General features: G+C 34.5%; 1 protein-coding gene across 1 annotated transcript; it reads right to left on the bottom strand.

The window, feature by feature from the left end:
- Positions 1 to 6,353: 6,353 nt before the first annotated feature.
- LOC131034914 (G-type lectin S-receptor-like serine/threonine-protein kinase At2g19130) lies at positions 6,354 to 8,711 on the bottom strand. The gene has a single exon (XM_057966525.2). The coding sequence runs from the start codon at positions 8,709 to 8,711 to the stop codon at positions 6,354 to 6,356; it is 2,358 nt and encodes a 785-aa protein (XP_057822508.2).
- Positions 8,712 to 20,035: the final 11,324 nt, after the last annotated feature.

Below are 20,035 nucleotides of genomic sequence, written 5' to 3'. Positions count from 1 at the left end.
GCACTTCTAATAGGGTGTGCCCCTAACCAGATGTTGTAGACCTTAACTAGTAAGTTCCCTATGCTGCAATTAGTGGATCTTGTGGGTACTAACTCCCACCATGGTTTTTCCCAGTTGGTTTTTCCATGTATAAACTCTTTTGTGATGTGGTTTATGCTTTATGTGTTGATTGCATACTTGTTATTATTTCTTGTATGTCTATTGAGTTTAAAGTTAGTGAAATTGATATTTAGATTTGTATTGTTTTTACTATCACTAATTTATCCCCCCCTCTTAGTGCCTTATAAGTTCTTCACAATGAACGCCAAACATTTCAAAATTATCTGACTAGACCAACCATCAACTGCTCTAGCTATAGCTTGTGTTTGCTTTACTATCTCTAGCTTATTAGAATTGATGAGCTTAGTGATGGATATCTAGTAGGATGAGTTTGTGGAGAGGTTCTCAGCTAACAAAGAAAATCGAATGAAAGAAGTAAGAGTATCTACATATTAAGAAATCTCTTGATTCTTCCTTGCTCTAGCCTTAGTTCTCCTAGATAGAACAATATCAAAAATATTAACATGATAAATATCTCCATCTATTGTCGTAGGCCCCATGTCAATTCTACTTATATTAAATTCCCCTTTAGTGCTTTCCTGTTCAGTCTTATCTACATTAGGGTCGGAAATTTCCAAGACATGATACTTTGTTTATGGGTCCACAATCATTCTAGCCACCCCCTTTGCCTTTTTTAGGTTTTGGCATCTCTCCTACCAGGCATGTCACTATATCAACTCTGATTTCAATGGTTGGTGAATATGATTTCCTTTAATTCTCAATCGCCTTTTTAAACCATGGAGTAGATGAAGTGTTTGTTGGTCTTTTAATAGACAAAATATTGATGGTAGCAATAGGTGTCAACATGGGGACATCAAAAGGAGGAGTGTAGGGATCTACATCATCAATTGAAGAAACTATCGAGCTTTGTTCTCCCAATTGGGGAAGAAACTAGGCTTCTTCCTCACTGGAACTGATTTGCAGAGCCATCCTCTTCCTTTTAGGTGGTGTTATGGCACTTGCTTCATAGATAGGAAGATTTCAATTTATAATTGTTTTCAAGTGGGTCATTGTCTCCACCAGATGACAAATTTGCCTAAGATATATTAGTTTCTAGTGTTGATTTTCCTGTCACCTTTTGAGAAGTTTGAGTAACTATGTTGGTATCCTTGGGTGTTCCTTGTTGTGATGAAGAACCAAAATGATTTCTAACTCGATACTCCAACTAAGCTTGTGACTTGTCTAGAACTTGTGATGTTTTGTTTTTTATAGTCATTTATTCTTCTTTTTCAGGCCACTGAAAAGGACGTAATATGGCATTTTGGTATGAACTCTCTACCAGGTCTAAATCGTCATCCACAATATTTTCTAGAATAGCATAAATAACGTTGAAATTAAACATCTGGCTAAGGGTTAGCCACATAAAGCCTCTCTTGAAAAACTTCAATCTCATCAATGCAATCTTCCCAAAAGTCCTCCAACTTGGGCATGTAGAGATAGTGGGCTACTCCATAAAAAAATATTTTTAACATAACCCTTGCTATCGAAATGGGTCCTTATGGATAAAGAAGGAAGTCTGAGCTTGGCTAGACCTTATCACAAAACTTGTCAAATTCATTAATTTTACAAGAAAAATAGGACAATCTCAAGGGAAAAGAATATCCCTTTTTCCTCAATTGAACATATTTGATATTTACAAAGGCCATTTAGTGAAACAATTCTTAAAACACAAGGTAATAAGTAGCATAGCTAGTTATTTTCAGCAGAACCTTTTCATAACCTTTGACGCTCAAGTAAGAGAAAGTCCAGAATTGAATATATAAACTATCATAATTCTAAATTAAAGCCATGGCTTTCTATAATATCCCTTTCTCCAAGTTTCCCTCAATATTTTTAATGATTGTCATTAGGAAAATGTCTTGGATGCAGGAGAAATTCCACATACCTTCAACTTTATGTAACTGAGAGAAACAATTGTAAACAGGTATGCCATTTGAAAGATTACCAACTTGCCTCAAACCTAGCCAAGAATTTCTACTACTATCTATCGCATACAAGAGCATAGTGAATAAATGAAATTGTTTCCTATCATTAAACTTGACGAGCTATTCATGAAGGGAGTCACATATTAACCTCACCTAGTTAATCAAATTTTTATCATCACAGATTGTGAGAACAAATCGACACATCCACTCCTTAAAGAATTCCATTTTCGTCCTACCAACCACACAAAATAGTAGAAAAATGATATTGGCAATATCATCCCTAGAGAATTTTGTTTTTATCCAAGAAGATAACCTAGATTTACAAGGATGAGGAAATTTCAGCCAGCCTTGTGCAATTTTGTCTAAGCACCAATGTAGTTCGCTATTGACATGTTCCCATCTTGACTGGAAAAAAATTAATTTGCCCATCTCTCTTGGGGATGTGCAATGCAAGAGAGATGTAACTTGTATCTATTTTAGCTATCAAACTTTTATTTGCACCTCAAATTTCTTGGGAATCCAGGTGGTAATGTTGCACATAGGAGAGGACTAATTCTGGGCATGCAATGGGGGAAGCGTAGACTCTAACTTTAGAAAGAGTAGACTCAATGGGCTTTTGTAAAATGCGAGACCTTTCTAAACTATGCATCCTTTTTTTGAATGTCATGCATGGTGAATGGGCCAACTTATGGGTCTTTAATGTAGTCCAATTTATTTTCTATAGGCTAAGAGGGTTTGGGCACCACTGAAGCTGAATGTAGGAATGCTAGGGTTTATAATAAAGGATGAAATCGCAAGTTAGGATAGGACGGGATGAAAAAATGGGGAAAGTAGGAGTACATGAATGCTAAATTAGGAAGCCTCCCTTATCCTATCAACAAGAACACTATAAATTTCAATAATTTTAAACAAAGAGAACTTCTATTTTTTAACCTAGTTTTATGTATTCTCCTCGGCACCTCTCCCAATGTTTCAAAAGTCTCGAATGTAAATGGAATGAGAAAGGTTGACAGACACATGAAAACATGGAGTGATTAATTCTTGTGTTTGAGTGGTTGTTGTACTACTTTAGGATTTGACACGAAGCCTTTTATTAATTAGCTTATTTATTGTCCAGTATGAAAAAGCACTTGATGAATGTCACAATGCAAGTCACCAACTTTGGAACTACTACCATCGGACCATCAGGCAGTCACATCTTTCAAGACCAACGAAATAAATAAATTGTGTGTAGAAAAAACTCCTAATATGCAACTGATCAATATGTTATCTATGAGGGTCCCACCAACACAAAACTATCAGGGATCAGGATATCGGGTGGAACAAGACTTGTCGATATTGAAGGCTTACGGATTAACTTCTATTACATAGGAATAACACATCCAATGACCTTACACAAAAATTAATTCTTAGTTATTATGTGAAACATAGGCAATTATTTTTTCCTACTAGACCTTTCATAAATTTAAATAGATCCCACTAAACTATTAATGCCTATGTTCTAGAGCTCATTAAGAATCATAGTTTTTAGACATATGGTTCAAATAAGTGAAATTACATCATATAATTAGTGCTAAATGTTGGGATAGTGCTCACTAATGTACAAAGTTCCATCTCTGATTCATTGAAGTAGTACTATATATAATCATAACTTTTAATAACTCATAAATTATTGTAAAAGGATTCTATACATTAAATATTTAGAATGTCCATAAGTGTAGAAGAGGGTACCTTAAAGAGATAATATAGTGTAAATAAGACTCACAAGAAAGAAATTTTTTGCTACTACAACCATTGACATTGCACACTTAAACTTTCCAAAAATTCTCTCAAACAAAAGAAAACAAATTAACTAACTAATTGAAATTTATATAGTCTACTATTATTTAGATATTTTATTTTTATGAGATCTCAAAGATATTCAAAATTATTATTAAGTAGTAAAATACACTCTTACCAATATAATAACGAGTGTTCAAATTGAACCCTAGAACTACCAGATCTACCATAGTAAATTTGTGATTTCATGATGTTATAAGTTATAATATATTTGCCAATTTGAGGGCATGCATGAGGCTCTAACTTTTAATATTAACATTTAAATGAAAATAAGTTCATTTTGAAATTTATAATATAATTTATTCATGAAATGGTGAGCTTCTTTCATATTTGGTAGTGGAAATCTACAAAATGCATTACTTGGAAGAGAAAAAATTAATAGTTTTACATATTTAGACTAGGTGTTGTATATTATATTTCCTTTTCATTTGGTTTATGATGATAAGTTGTATAGTTGTGTTTATTATAAATAATCAAATATTTAATTAATATATATCAATTATATTGCATGTCTTTAAACAAAAAGAGTTACAAGATTGTATAAGATCAAATATTAAAAGTAAGAAAGCTACATAATATTTTAGTATGTAATAATTATTAATAATAAATTAAATAAAAAAATATAAAACCAATAAAGGCACGGTTGAGACCCCTAGAAGTGGCATTGCTAAAATTCATACGTAATAAAAGAAAATCCCTAATCATAAAGTAAGGAACTTCCAAAGTTAGAAAAACTGATAATAAGACACCTAAAAGGAGCATTACTATTGACCTAGAAGAGTCTCAGTCGGGAAGAGATGAGGATGTTAAGAAGGAGCAAGGGATACAAGGTAATAGCCCTCAAGGTCATTGATCAACCCATGTAATTGAAAAAGATTCTAAGTGAAAAGATAAAAAAAAGAGAGGAGAAAATAAGTGACACTATGACTTATGAAGAGTATGCCCCAGAGGATGAAATCTCTAGTGAAAAGTCTAAAGATGAAGATGAAGAGTATGCTAATTTAAACAATGAGTTTGAGGAAGGGGTGAATTTAATGGATTTGAGATTGTGGTCTCCACCAAAATGTGATGAGGTTAAACAAAACATAGATGCCACTAATCAAGAGTTTTCTTAGGATAATGATAATGACAGAGTGTCTAGCTTGAAGGTCTAAATTATCAATATGCAGATTAGACTGAAAGATCTTGACTGAAGAGTAGAAGAGTTCTAAAAGTGCAAGACCCATCAGGGAAGGGTGGTTAGCACTCTGTGTTATTACTAATGACATTATGAGGAAGGTTGCCATAGGCTTTATTTTAGGCTAAAGAAGTCGAGGAGAAGGATCAAGAAGCAAGAAGGAAAATTTCAACAATAGATGGAGAACAATTCAGACTAGGACCTGGACAATGATTACTAAAAAGACTTCCTAGAGAAGATTTCAAGGAATAGGGGCCTACTTGGTGGTCACAATTAGTATTTGTTGCTCTTGTTGGTTTGTTTGGCTATGTGCCATTTTTTTCTTGATATGATCTTTATGTTTGATATTTTGTCTAATACTTATACTCCTTGGTACATTTTAATGATTCTCTTATCTAGGACTAGTTTTGATTTGGTGTTTTGCTATACTAGTTTAAATGTTATTGCCTATTAGCCTACTATGGCTATCTATATTAGTTTAGTCTTAGTGATAGATAAAATTCATGGGTATCGATTAATTAAGAATTAAAATGATGTTGTTAACATGTCTCTGTTACTCTTAGTGATAGCTATGTTATGTGATTATGGGGCAAATATGTATCTTATTGATTTAGCTAAGATATTTTTTTATTGTATTTTGGGCTACTATTTAGAAGGTTAGGGGTTTAGTGCTCCTGGCTATGTTGATGCCGATTACTATTTATTGATATGTTTGTTGAACTGCCTATGTGACGAATCAAAGCCCTTTCCCTACTAATATAATAAAAAACAAAAAATAAAATTCACTTTATTCTTATATGAAACTAAATTTTGACTAGTATTGTTTATAATTTTTTTATGACATGATGAATAACTGTACATATTCCAATATATAAATGATGTGTTGAATAAATCATGATTTATATTTTAAAAATATTTATTGATACTTTAATATTCAAACAAAAATCAAAATATATTATCAATATTTTAAAATATAAAAAGATACCCTCACAATTATTTATACATTGTAGAGAATCCTCTCCCTATCTATCAAATTCTCATTCACAACTCGCTACTCTTTTTTATGTACAATATCACTTGGTAGGAAACATGTTGATTGCAGCTATTGCTCACAACCTTAAAGCACACATACTAAGCAACAAATTAGGCCTAAAGGATTTTAGTCAACACTGAGTGTTTAACACTTTTATGCTTAAAAGTGTATTCTTAGTGTGACAACATACATTAAGCAGCATATTAAACCTAAAACATGTCAGTCAACTCTGAGTATTTAACACTTCTAATTCTAGAAATATAAGCTTAGAATGTGTGATTTAAGCCATTCCTTCTTTGTTTACCTGACCTACTAGGACATGTAAAGACCTTGGAATTTGTGCCACAGAAGCCTCCATCGTGCCTTCCAATATTTTTACCACTTCAGTCATGCTTGGCCTCAGATTCTCATCCTCTTGAATGCATAGACCAGCAACCACAGCGGCTCTTCTCACCTCTTCAATAATTACCTCACTTGCTATCCTTGCATCCACAACGCCCAATATGTTTCCCCTCTGAATTTGAGATGAAGCCCAGGTAGGAAAGTAGAACCTACTACCCTCAACTGTTAAATCCAAATTTCTTCGGCCTGATATAATTTCCAACAGCGTCATGCCAAAACTGTATACGTCCGCTTTAGGAGTGATAGGAAGGCCAGAGATCCACTCGGGAGCCACGTACCCACGAGTTCCTCGTGTGGTCGTCAGTACTCGGCTAAAATCTCTACCTACTAGCTTCGCTAGCCCAAAATCTCCCAGCTTTGGGCTAAAGTCACCGTCCAGGAGAATGTTTTCTGGCTTAATATCGCAGTGAATGATACGATCCCTGCATTCTTCATGGAGATAAACTAATCCTCGTGCAGTGCCCAGTGCGATCTGAAACCGGGTCTTCCAGTCCAACACCTTCTCCACGTCTTCCAACTTGGAGAAGAGGAAGGAGTTTAGGGAGCCGTTGGGCATGTAGGCATACACCAGTAACCTTCGTGAATGTTCTACGCAGAACCCCCACAGCCTGACCAAATTCACATGCTGTATTCTGCCAGTGGTGATTATTTCCGCACGGAATTGTTTTTCTACTTGCGTGGAACCTTCTAATCTTTTAACCGCAACAATCGTGTTGTCTGGCAGAGTTCCTTTGAACACAGAGCCGAATGCTCCGCTACCCAATTTATGCTTGAAATTCTGCGTTGCAATTCGCAGCTCTCTGTAACTGAACTTTTTGAGTGAAATTGGCACCTCCTCTTCCACGTTCTTCTTCACCAGTCTTCGACGTTTCCACAGAATAAATGCTGTTAACAGGAGAGCTGAAACAGCAAAAAAGGATGCGGCGGCCGAAAGTAAAATAGTAAGTCCAGAGGTTTTGTTCCTTCGCTCCGATGTGGGGTGTCGCAACTCAGAAGCAGCCAGCCTAATAAAGACGGACTGGCCCTCCGGTGAAACGCGCATTCCCAATAAATTGGCAAACCACAATCTACAGATAGGTTGATCAGAAATAGCGAGACCAAAGGCTGTGCAGGAGCAATTGTTGAGACAAGCAGTCTGGCAGCCTAGCTGTGTCGGCTCGTTGTTGATTATGACGGCTTCTTTTTCGGACAAGTATTGGTTCTTGGCTTCCAAGAACTCGTCGTTTGTGCCCTCTGTGGCAGAGCACTGCAGGGGTCTTCGCCGAGAGCAGCCACTTGACCACCAACCTTGAGAGTCCTTGTTGGGCGTGAAGCCCTGGACACAACTACACACATCATTCGCATTGCAAAGTCCATACGCCCCGCAGATTTCGTAGTCACTGCATTGACCTCGGTATGTCGACCACCTCAGACTCCATCTACCATCATCCATCCAGAAGTAAACTTGTGATTCGCCGTTCACATCTAACACAAACCGCCCCGTGAGGATATGATCTATCGGGTTAATGCCAAAATGAATGTATATTCTTGAAGGAGAAAGCCTCACACACGACACTTGAATTTTCTTCTGAGCTTGCAATTCGGGAACCTTAGTACAATAATTCCCAGAGCATTCTCCACTGGACCAATATGGAACAGTGTTATTATAGAACATCATCATCTGCGTCTTTCCCGGAGACACGTCCATTCGGAAAGAGAAGAGCCCACTTGCAGGATCCGAAGAACTCTTCCAGGAAGTTAGCGTCATGCCTTTCCACATCATCATGCCAGGCAACCATGTATCTGTCGGATGCGCGAAACTCTCCCAAACAATCGCAGACTTATTGTAGGCGTCCAGCATAATGAAATTACCAGTGTCCGTTATCATAGCTCGTGATCCTTTCTGGCCATCAACAGTCGACCAAACCGACTGGCCCTTTCCATCAAACAATCTGAGATGACCATCTTCCGAAAATCTCAGAACGCCGGGCATGATTCTGACAGGATTTTCTCTGTTAGCCACCCAAACTGTGGCCTTTTGAGAGATTAGGGTATACCAGATGCCAATATACAAATTATTTGTTCCTTCGGGACTAAAAAATCCCAATGTAAACGTGTCATTCTTCGAAATTAGGGTCTGATTTCCAGTGAGCGAATCGCCCAATCGAAGCATATCTTCACGATCCAAAATTACAGCACTGGAATTATGCGCTGCAATACTCACAGTAATTACTAAGACCAAAAACTTCATCGTCATTGAAGTATTGGGTAGATCGTCCTATGTTTGTGGTATATTTTCGAATTTAAATAGAAAATAAACATGCTACAGAATGGACGAGATGGCCAAGTTGGTGCCACGAAGCCCGCGTAAGTGAATTCAGGAATTTGACTAATGAAAGAGACAATTTGACAGCTCGGAGAGACTCCGTTATTTCGCTATTCGCAGGCTCTTTTTCATTAGTCACGATGACTGGAAGTCAAGTCTTTTGTAAACTTGTATTGGGGAAGCGAAGTCTTTTGTGCCAGACGAGAGACGGACGCGCTGCTTAGGCATCCTCCATCCGACATTTTTGCCGAATTATTCGTTTAGTATTAGTAAGAACTAAACTTTAGAAGTTTATTAAACAAAAATTCTCGTCTGGCTTTGGTTATTTACTCTCTGATGAATGCACTGTTATGAGAGATGCAAATGTTGATATTCATTGCTTCTTGAATAATTTAAACAACTACATAATATTCTAATGTATCAAATTGTCATCTTCCATATATTTTTCTATTCAGATCTAAATAAATGTTCCTAGCATATTATGAAACTCAATGTATGATTAAATAATACTTGTATGAGAGCAATCTTAAAGATGCTCAAGTTAATATTATGTTGTAACTAATTATATTTATAAAATATTTTTGAACATGTAGTTTTGTTGATTGTCATTCCTTAAAAAAAAAAACATGTATAAAGGAATACTCATTACATGACAAAAAGAGGGAACAAAAATCTAGTCCTCTTTTATTACAAAATTGTAATATTATATTCCAAACTTATCTATGGAGAATACACAATCCAATTCTTTGTTATGAAGCATTTTTGTCCAACTACATGGTCATAGCATTTTATGTTGGAGTAAGTCGGGAATCTAAAAGAATGAAAATGATCTTGCACTAGTGAAATGATAAACACAAAGGATAATCTATAATATGGATGAAAAATATATGAAGAATAAATAGATGTTTCGCATATATAGGAAAGGTAGATGAGGTAGGACTGAAGCTATATCTAACCATCCAAAGAAAGCATAATTGTGAGCTCACTTGACAAGTATGTGAGAAATTATGTGAGATGTATAGAAGAGGTGACTCAAGTGATGAGGACAAATGTCTCAATGCTATAAAATGAGACAAAAATATTAAATAGCCTAAGTATACTTAAGCTAGGTGTGAATAAGTCAATCTTAGTAAGGTGATTAGCTAGCTAGGTGCATTAGACTCTATTTACTCTAACACCTCCTTAAGTGCAACTTAGGGAGTAATAATGCAATATTATGAGTCCTCCTAGTAGGCCATGTTTGATACTCGCATAAATTTTTTGATAAGGTGGAGATAAAGCGCAAAATCTAGGAAAAACAAAACTCCTCCAAAAGAGAAATGATGCATGAAATTAAATGTACAAGTATAAAGAAGAGAAGTCATTGAAGGAAGGACTCATGATGAGATGCAATGGACTAATACTTTCACAATGTACAAGAACATGCCCCCCAATAAGAGAGAATGAAGAGAAGGTCATGTTACCCCCTTTAAAACTATGAAGTAATGAACTCCATGTGAGAAAATTCTTCCTCCAAAAATTGATAAGATAAGAGAAACTATGAAACCTCCCATCAAAATGATTCTTATAGTATCGATAGATGCTTAACACTAGATGTTATGGATGATCCACAAACATTGAACAACATTTCTTCCATTGGAAAGTGTAAAGTCATAAATTACATCCTATGCAATTTCACATCATATACAATTTCCCCTCAAGTTATAATTAAGACACTTATGATCTCTAATCTGAATCTTGGTCCAAAGCATAACTTACCACCCCACATGTTTGATTTCTTGACTATTAGGTTTACTTTTTATTCAGGTGTATGTGCATTATGTAGATGCCCATGCCATGTGCTAGCATCCAATAAAAGTTCATGACTATGCAAGTTGTTGGGATATTACACTTTACACGCTATGATAGTTTAATGCCTCTATCGATCTCCATCAACCTTTGGAGTCATTTTCCTTTGCTAGAACATCTCCACTTGAGCTCCAAATCATCTTTTTGAACTTCATTTAGTATTTTCTTACATTCTACGCCTCTATTATGGAACTCTATCATTCAGAACATTGTCACTCTCACACAAGGACTCTCACATGGCCATATACATTATATTCTTCCACCATCTTCATTGCTACAATATTATCTTACTACATTTTTTGTCACCATATGAAGAGACCACTATCATCATGTGGACTCCATTGCCACTTCTGCATTGCAATTATAGGCTACCCAACTTCATTGCTCGAGGAGTGATAATTATTTGCAATTATTGAGCATATTGTCTTACTAATCTATTTATTTTTTCATAAAATGTCTATAAGAATTTTCTTTGTCTTGGTTTTTTGTGGAGGTGGAAACACCAAAGTGGGGTTTTGACTTAGGAAAACTCTTATATAGATACCTAACATATTTCTTTGGTCTTTGGTATGTATGTGTAATTAAAGGAGCTACTTGGAAGAAGCCTATGAATTTTCTCTATATTTATAGGGATATCTAAATCTTTGTTTGTCATTTTAATTATTTATTTGTATTCACTACTATTATTTTATTCACTTAGTATAACATGTAATCATATTTTATAACATTTGATATTTAAAATTTTATACAGGCTATTTTATGTTTCTTTGTGGCAATCCTAGTTTTCTATTTGTACAAGATGTTAGTGCACCATATTGTTGTCCATGCCCCATGCACTTACCTTGGATATAAATATTTCTAGGTTATCCAAGAAACCTCTATGGTTTGTACTTCTAATTTTTTAAGTCTCGAAAACTTGGATCTTTTTTGTACATGGTTAAAACAAACATTTGGTCAATTAGAAGGTAAACCTAAAGGTTGTTGTAACATAAAGGCTTATCTGAGTGTTGTGTATAAATTTGAGTCCTCAAAGGATTTGATTATTCTTTCTAATGGTTCTTTTTTCATGATCTAAGGAAAGAAACAAACCTACCATTATGTGCAAGATTACTTTCCATATTTTATAGAAAGATGCATGAAGTACAATAAATTCTACACATAATCAAAAGATTAATATAATACCCATGGTTGAAGCTCAATGATCTCCAATGCAATACTATGATGTGACAAATACTAATATGATGGCTTGGGTACAATAGAATAATCTTGGACATGGACCATGGATGTATGGTGATAATTAGACCTTAAATATTAGGAATCAGTTACTCTACCTTTCAAAACTAGTTTAATGATAAATATGCCAAGGAAAATTGATAGAAAGGATGTCAAATGGATTCCTGTAACTCCAGATTCTATTAAGCTTAACTTCAATGGAGCATCTAAAGGAAATGTGGGCATCTCTGGTATTGAGTGTCTTTAGAGAAATAATATAGGTTACGTTATTTTAATAGTAGTCTCAAGTATCCGAATTAGGAAAAATAACATTGTAAAAGAAATGGTGTCAGTAGGAGGACTCAAGTTGGCGTTCTCTTTGAAGATAAAAAATTTGATCATCAAAGGAGACTCGTTAAATATCATTTTAGCACTAAAGAAGATAGAATGTCCAATATAGAAAATTAAAATTAGTTTTGCACAAAGCCTCAAAAATCATCTTTGTTTTAATATCACTCCATCCTCCATTGTTATAGAGATGCCAATTAGATGGTTGATTTCCTAGCAAATGTCAAATGTCAATTGGAAAAAGAAGACCAAGTTTTTAGTGAGAACAACAAAAAAATCCCCTTCTAATTGTGATCCAAAAATAATCTCATGTTTAAATTTTAAACAGACAATTGTTGGTTCTTGAAGTAAACATTTTTCCCTCTATAGGTTCCATATTAATTGTTGATCTACAGGTCCATGTAATAGTTTCTTCGAAGACATGGCATTGGTGCATAAATCAATCTCTTGCTTTCATGCCAAATCATTAGTGCTCAGGACAATCTGCATACAAGTTGACATCACTAATAGCCCTCTTAGAGAAATAATGCTTGTGCAACATTGTTGTTTAGTGTCAATTGTATTTGTTTAGTTTTTATGCAAGTACCTACATTCATAAATGTCTATCAAATCTCTCACATGTAAACATGTGCCAACTACTCAAATGTGGGATTCTTGAGATCTCTCCACTAGGTCTTTAGGAATTTTTTCTCTATTTAATGCTAGTTATTCTTCCCCTTCCCCATTTTTCTTTTTGTCATAGCAAAAATATAGTTCTAGAATTCATAAGGTTGTATGGTTCAAATGGTATATCACCCTAGAATTATAGGATCTGAATCCCCATTAGGAAGTGGGAATTTTCAGTCTTTGGTCTTTTTACAACACTCCATATGCAAAAAAATCTTCATCTAGGACTAGGGTAGGGTGGAAAGGGCTCTGAGGGTGATATAGCAGAGGAGCTACTAGATGCTACCATGCCAATATGTCTCTTTTTGTCTCAGGTGGTGTCTATTTTCCTATCCAACTATTTGATCTTCTACAAACCTATGTACACCTAGAACAAATTGCCTTTTAATTTGTTAAACTTGAGTGTTACATTGGAGACATTTTAGATAACGCAATCCAAAACTATGATCTACACGATGGTAAAGCATGGGTTATGAAATATAATTTGTTAAACTTGAGCGTTATAGTGGAGACATTTTAGATAATGAAATCCAAAACTATGATCTACACGAGGGTAAAGCATGGGTTAGGGGTCTATTCCCTTGAAAATACCAAAGGAAAAAGCCTCCATTTGTCAAAATGTATGTTGCAATTAAGAAATGGCTAGATGCTAATAACTAGAGATTTTTTAATCATGAAATGGCATTGTTCAATAACCCGCTTACCCAACCTATGGAAAACCATTTCTTTGATGTGTTTTATAAACTACACTCTCTCAAAGTGAACAAGCCACGTAAGAATTCAAAGTTGATGCTTGTTCATTTAGACCCGCAACTCCACTCTTTAATTATCATGCAGACTCCAAATGATGGAAAGGTTGAAGTGCAAGGCAACAAAAATGATGCAAATTCCAACATGGTAGTTGAGGAAACATGGGAGAACAATCCCAGCAATTGAAATAGTTCTACAAATATATTTTTTGACAGACTCTAGTTCTCTGCTTTGTCTGGCCCTTGTTTACTATATTTTGTAAACATTTTAAATATTAATACTATATTCAATCTGTGCATTAAAAAAATTTAAATAAATTGATAAATACATGACAAGGAGTGAGAATATGTCAAAAGTAGGGTTGGGCATTTAATATAAAATATTATAAGCAAAAAAAAAATTTAAATAATAATTAAATAAACTTACAAAAATTAAGAAAAATAACTCTATAAGTAATTAGTCGTCAAGGGACAAATACAACTAAGAATAAAACCATCATAGAGATTGAACATGATGAAAAAGAAGAGTTAGAATAGTTTTGGCTTGATTAAAAACAAAATAATAGGATTGTTGAAAACACAAAAAGAATAATTTCTTGATAGCACAATAAATAAACAGGTTATGTTTCAAAAGAGGAAGTATTTGGAAAAATAGGAATAAACAAAATAACACCCAACGATAAATTTGAACACAAATAATTTGGGATTGAAAAAGTAAGCCATTATTCATAAGATCACACATCAATCATAAAATGTTTAGACAAATAATTATATAATCGGTAGCATATATCAACATGATACCATAGAAAACATTGGGGAAATGAAGACCCAAATAAATCATTACCCATTGATAAAATTAGTTTAGCTTATGGATCATGCAAACTATGGGAACTTGGATAAACATAGAAGTCAATGTTCAAGACATAGAATTAAGAATGAAATTTGAGGTAGTACCAATGGAATAGTTAAATCAATAAAAGAGAAAATAGATTTTGCAAGTAACAATAAAGTGCTTCATATAACTCTATGAGAAAATAAAGATACCTCTTATTTAGGGGAAATAATCACAAAAAAAGATGAATAAGATAATATAAAGTTGCTCTATTCAATTTACAAACTACCTAGAACAAATGTAGTTGAGGAGCCTAATTGTGTGATGAAAAATGTGTGTGCAAATACTAAGCACTAAAAAGCAAGATATTTAATCAAACAAACACAATATATCACAAACCTCAAGATTATAATAGTAAAACTAAAATGGAGAACAAAATGATAAACAAATGCAAACCACAATTCTCGATTTAATTTGATTATTCTGCGATTGGATTTGTGCTCTTGATGTAGTTTCAGATCTTTGATATTGCTCAATGATGTGGATGCAAATGGTAATGGATTGATGTATGAAAATGATAAAGGATGAGTTGAGTGATAGTATGATTAAAAAAAGGTGGACCAGAGAGAGTTTGGTCTAAAAATGGAGAGATTAAATAGGAGATGAGAGGAGACACTTGTCCTCCAAAAAAAAAGAAAAAGTAGCTCAACTAGATGGAAAAAGAAGGATTTGGTTAAGATGTGCACACACATGTGTGGGAGGTTAGAAAGGATAGGATAAGGTTTGTTGGAGGGTTGACTAGGCTAAGGAAGTGGGTTGGAAGGATAGGGTTGGTTAGGATAGGATAGGATTGGAAAGAGTTTAGGGAGAAAAGTTAGGAGCCATGTGCTCAAATGGGATTTGAACCAAATTAATTAATTAAATTAATTAATCCATGGTCTTGGGAAGGGGATATTTAATTAATTAAAGTAAATAATCAAAATGGATTGATAAAAAGGATAATTAATTAATTAGATCAATTAATTGGGAGGATAGGATAATTAATTAATTAGGAGGATGGGATAATCAATTAATTAGATTAATTAATTAGGAGGATAAGATAATTTATTGATTAGGAGGATTGGATTGGGGAATTAATTAATTAGAAGAAAGGGGTTTAAATTTGATTAAATTAACTAGCCAAATTTAGGTGTCTAAATTTTGCCCTTCTTCGAGGTGGTGCTAGAATAGTGTCAGTGCTTGGACAATAAAACAATTGTTAGAGAAGAAAAAGAAAGGGGGAGTCAAAAAATTCCCTAGGAAGACAAAGGAATGGTTAGGAATGCCCCCTCAAGAGGGTGCACGTGGAAAACGAAACCGGATAGCATCTTGAAAGAAACAATGCCCTAGCGAACAAGATAGAAGGGAATAGGCATAAAAAGAAGGGGAGAAAAATGTAAATGCAATGGATGATATGGTTGAAATGATCATGGAGAGTGAGCACCCAAAAATTAGGATTCCATGTACTGAGAACTTACTTGATTTAACAATGTCTTTGTTTCAACAAGGTATCAAGAACCAGGGTAGAATTTCACTGCCGATGCATGGACTGACACATGTAAATAGACACACAGGCTAATCTAGTGCCACATAGAGTTCTAGAGACCTTGCAGGCAATAGTGCTAGAATAACCCCAAGCAGAAGATATACCCCAATGTAACACGAGATAACAGAGACCTTATGAGGGTACAACAAGGAACACATCCAAAAAGAGATGCCAAGCAAAAACCCAAAGCAACAAGATCACATCTTAAATATCATCATTATCAGTGCACTATGATATAAAGGATTATGGCGACCAAGAGGAAACAAGACCCAAGGATATTAAAATAAAAAACAAAGATAATAAAGAGTCAAACACAACACAAGTGTCTCAGATATCTTTCGTTGAAAGATGATGATGATTTGATGATGTCTAGTTTTAGGAAGGATACATCTTGTATAAGACAAAAATGATCAAGGCATTTGGTTTTAGGAAGGATACATCCAGTATAAGACTAAAATAGATCAAAAATGTTTGGTTTCAGGAAGGATACATCCTGTATAAGACAAATGATGTGTGTTGGTGAGAAGGATACATCTGAGAACAACACCAGGATACAAGATTAATGGTGATCGACAAAAGGATATGATAGGATCATGATGACCAAGATGCTGAAAGATAATTATTGAAGATCCAACTGATAGGATATGATCTTGAAGGACTAGACCTACACACAACTATGTACAGTGATACTTATATACAAGATGTACAAGAGACACAAATGATGGAAGAAGACCTAGGGACAGGCCTAATGCTGCCCCAGTCAAGAGGGAAAGTGATGAGGGATTGAGGATGATGATTGGGAATGAATAAATCCCGATGATGATGAGTTTATTGCAATCAAGGATTACAACAAGATAGGAAACAAGATCAAGGATACAATTGGATGAAAGAGAAAGAAAGAGAGATAGATGAACTTGGAGCACTGATTGCCAGAAGATTCCCTAAAGGAGCTAGTAAGTATAATGCAAAGTTACATTTGAAATATTTCTTATAATAAGATAGGAAATTTTTCTTCTAGATGCTCGAAGTGAATGGTTAAGTATGATGGGCATGATAAGTTTTCTAAGCATGATAGGAATGATAGATATGAAAAGCATGAGAAGAATGATAAGCCTTAAAAGCCTAACCAAAAGTATAGAATTTATAAGAACTATTATTATGCTACTAACAAAGGTATTACAGATGAAGAATCAGAAGGAGATGAAGTTGTATTCCTTTCCATTAAGGATGTTGGACCTGTACTTATTGATTCCACTAGCTATACTATTGAGGAGAAATCTTTAGCTGCTAAGGTTGAAGAGAAAGATGAATGGGTAATTGACTGTGGTTGTTCACATCATATGACCGGTGATAAAACAAAATTTTTGACTATGGAAAGGTATGATGGTGGAATAGTTAAGTTTGGAGATGGCAAAGCCTGTGTAATCTGCGAGAGAGGTTCTATTTCTTTTTATGGTAAGCATAACACTAATGATGTCTTATATGTTTAAGGTTTGAAGCATATTAATTTGAGTGTTGGATAGATGGCTGATAAAGGTTATGATCTACAATTCAAGGATGAAAATGCAAGATCTTAAATGCCTCTAGTATAGAAATTGCATCTGGAACTAAGACTGAAGGTAAAAATTTTCATTTGAATGCTAGTGAGATTTTTTTTTTGATTTATTAGATTGATGAGAGTTGGTGGTGGCATAGGAGAATGTGTCATGTAAATTTTGATCCAATGATTAAGATCTTTTCTACACAAGTTGTTAGAGATCTGCCTAAGATTGTTAAGCCTACTAATCTGGTATGTAAGGAATGTCAGATGGGTAAGAAAAAAAGGATTTCTTTCAAGAGAAAATAGTATACATCAAATAGATTGCTAGACCTTGTGCATATTGACCTATGTAGACCTACAAATTTTAGAAATTTGTAGGATGATACATATTTTATGCTCCTAATTGATGATTATCCGAAGATGATGTGGGTTCTCTTTTTGAAGGATAAATGAGAAGCATTGGACAAATTCAAGATATTCAAAGCAAAGGTTGAGAGTGAGTCTAGATTGAAGGTGAAGTGTCTGAGATCCGATAGAGGTGGAGAATATTGTTCCAGTCAGTTCAATTCATTCTATGAGAAGCATGGGATTAGAAGACATTTATTTTCTCCTAGAACTCGTCAATAGAATGGAGTTGTTGAAAGGAAGAGTAGAACTATCTTGGATGTTGCAAGGACTGTGTAGATTGAAGGGAATGTTCTAAAGATCTAATAGAGAGAATCTATTCGCAATGTTGTTTACACATTCAACAGAGTTCACATCAAAGGTGATACTAATAAGATCCCTTATGAGATATGGTTGGGTCATGTTCCTACTATGAGATATTTCAGAGTATTTGGTAGAAAATGTTATATCAAGAGAGATGAGGATATAGGAAAGTGTTATGATAAAAGTGATGAAGTAATTTTCTTGGGATATTCAACAAAGAGTAAAGCCTATAGGCACTACAACAAGAGATTGAGAAATATGGTGGAGAGTGCAAATGTGAAGGTGGATGAGAACATTGGAAAGAGATCAGTGAATTTGGTTATGATGATGGACAACATATTGTTTTAGATCCTATTTAGACTAAAGAGCCTAAGTAAAATGATCTAGTAGAGACAGGTAATCCAGATGTTGTTGTTGCTGGTAATGAGGTACAAGTACTTGAAAATTCAGAACAATCAGAAGACTATGATGTATGTAACACTAAATCATTCTAAAAATAAGATTTTTGGTGATAAGATTAAAGGTGTGATGATTAGAAGAAGGTTAGTTGCTAAAGAAGTATGTTTTATTTCTAAAGTTGAACCTAAAGATGTTGCTGAAGCTTGCAAAGATGAAAATTGGATTAGAGCTATCGAAGAAGAATTAGATTTGATTGAAAATAAAAATACTTGGGAACTTGTGCCTAGACCTAAGGATAAGAATCTTATTGGTAATAAATGGGTATTCAAGAACAAATTGAATGAAGCTGGTGAAGTTGTCAGAAATAAAGCTAGACTGGTTTGTAAAGGACATTCTCAGAAAGAAGGAATAGATTATGAGGAGAATTTTTTGTCAGTGGATAGACTTGAAGTTGTTAGACTATTGCTTGCTTATGCTACTTATAAATATTTCAAGGTATATCAGATGGATGTCAAATATACCTTTTTGAATGGTGATCTTGAGGAGGAAGTCTACAATGAGAAACTTGATGGATTTTCATTGTTAGATGATGGAGACATGGTATGTAGACTGAAGAAATCTCTCTATGGACTAAAGCAAGCTCCTAGCTCACCTGGTATGCTAGACTAAATAAATATTTGTTGAAATTGGGATTTAGTAAATGTGTTGCTGATAGTAATCTATACTTTAAGATAGAAAATGATAACATCCTAATTATTGAAGTCTTTGTTTTTGATATTATCTTTGCTGGTGATATGCAGAAAGAATTTAAGATGTCTATGATAGGTGAGATAAAAAATTTCCTAGGTTTGCAAATTCTATAAACTGGAAAAGGTATATTCATATCTCAAATTAAGTATGTGAAGGAATTGCTGAAGAAGCTTGGTTAGAGGACAACAAACAGATTGGAACTCCTATGGTGACTGGTTGTAAATTGTTTAGCAATGATGAATCTCTGAAAGCTAATAAGAGTTTGTATAGATCTATGGTTGGTGGACTGCTATATCTTACACAGACTAGGCCATACGTTATGCATGTTGTGTTTATGGCTACTAGATATCAAGTTGATCTGAAAGAGAGTCATGTCACTATTGTGAAGAAAATATTCAGATACCTAAAAGGAACTATATATTATGGTTTATGGTATCCAAGGAATGATGATTTCATACAATGCACCTACACTGATGCACTTTGGGCTACTGATGTTGATGACCAAAAGAGAACTACCGGTGGAGCATTCTTTCTACAAAAGAAATTGGTTTCTTGGGATAGTAAGAAACAAGATTTAGTGTCCTTATCCATTCTTGAATCTGAGTACATTGCTGCTGC

Source organism: Cryptomeria japonica, chromosome 10 (genome assembly GCF_030272615.1).
Source record: "Cryptomeria japonica chromosome 10, Sugi_1.0, whole genome shotgun sequence".
Lineage (NCBI taxonomy): Eukaryota > Viridiplantae > Streptophyta > Pinopsida > Cupressales > Cupressaceae > Cryptomeria > Cryptomeria japonica.
Note: the sequence above shows the minus strand (reverse complement) of the source record. Positions and strands in the feature narration are given on the sequence as shown.

Excerpts from the sequence above, each read along its gene's own strand:
- LOC131034914 (XM_057966525.2), bottom strand. The coding sequence starts at position 8,711 with ATGACGATGAAGTTTTTGGTCTTAGTAATTACTGTGAGTATTGCAGCG.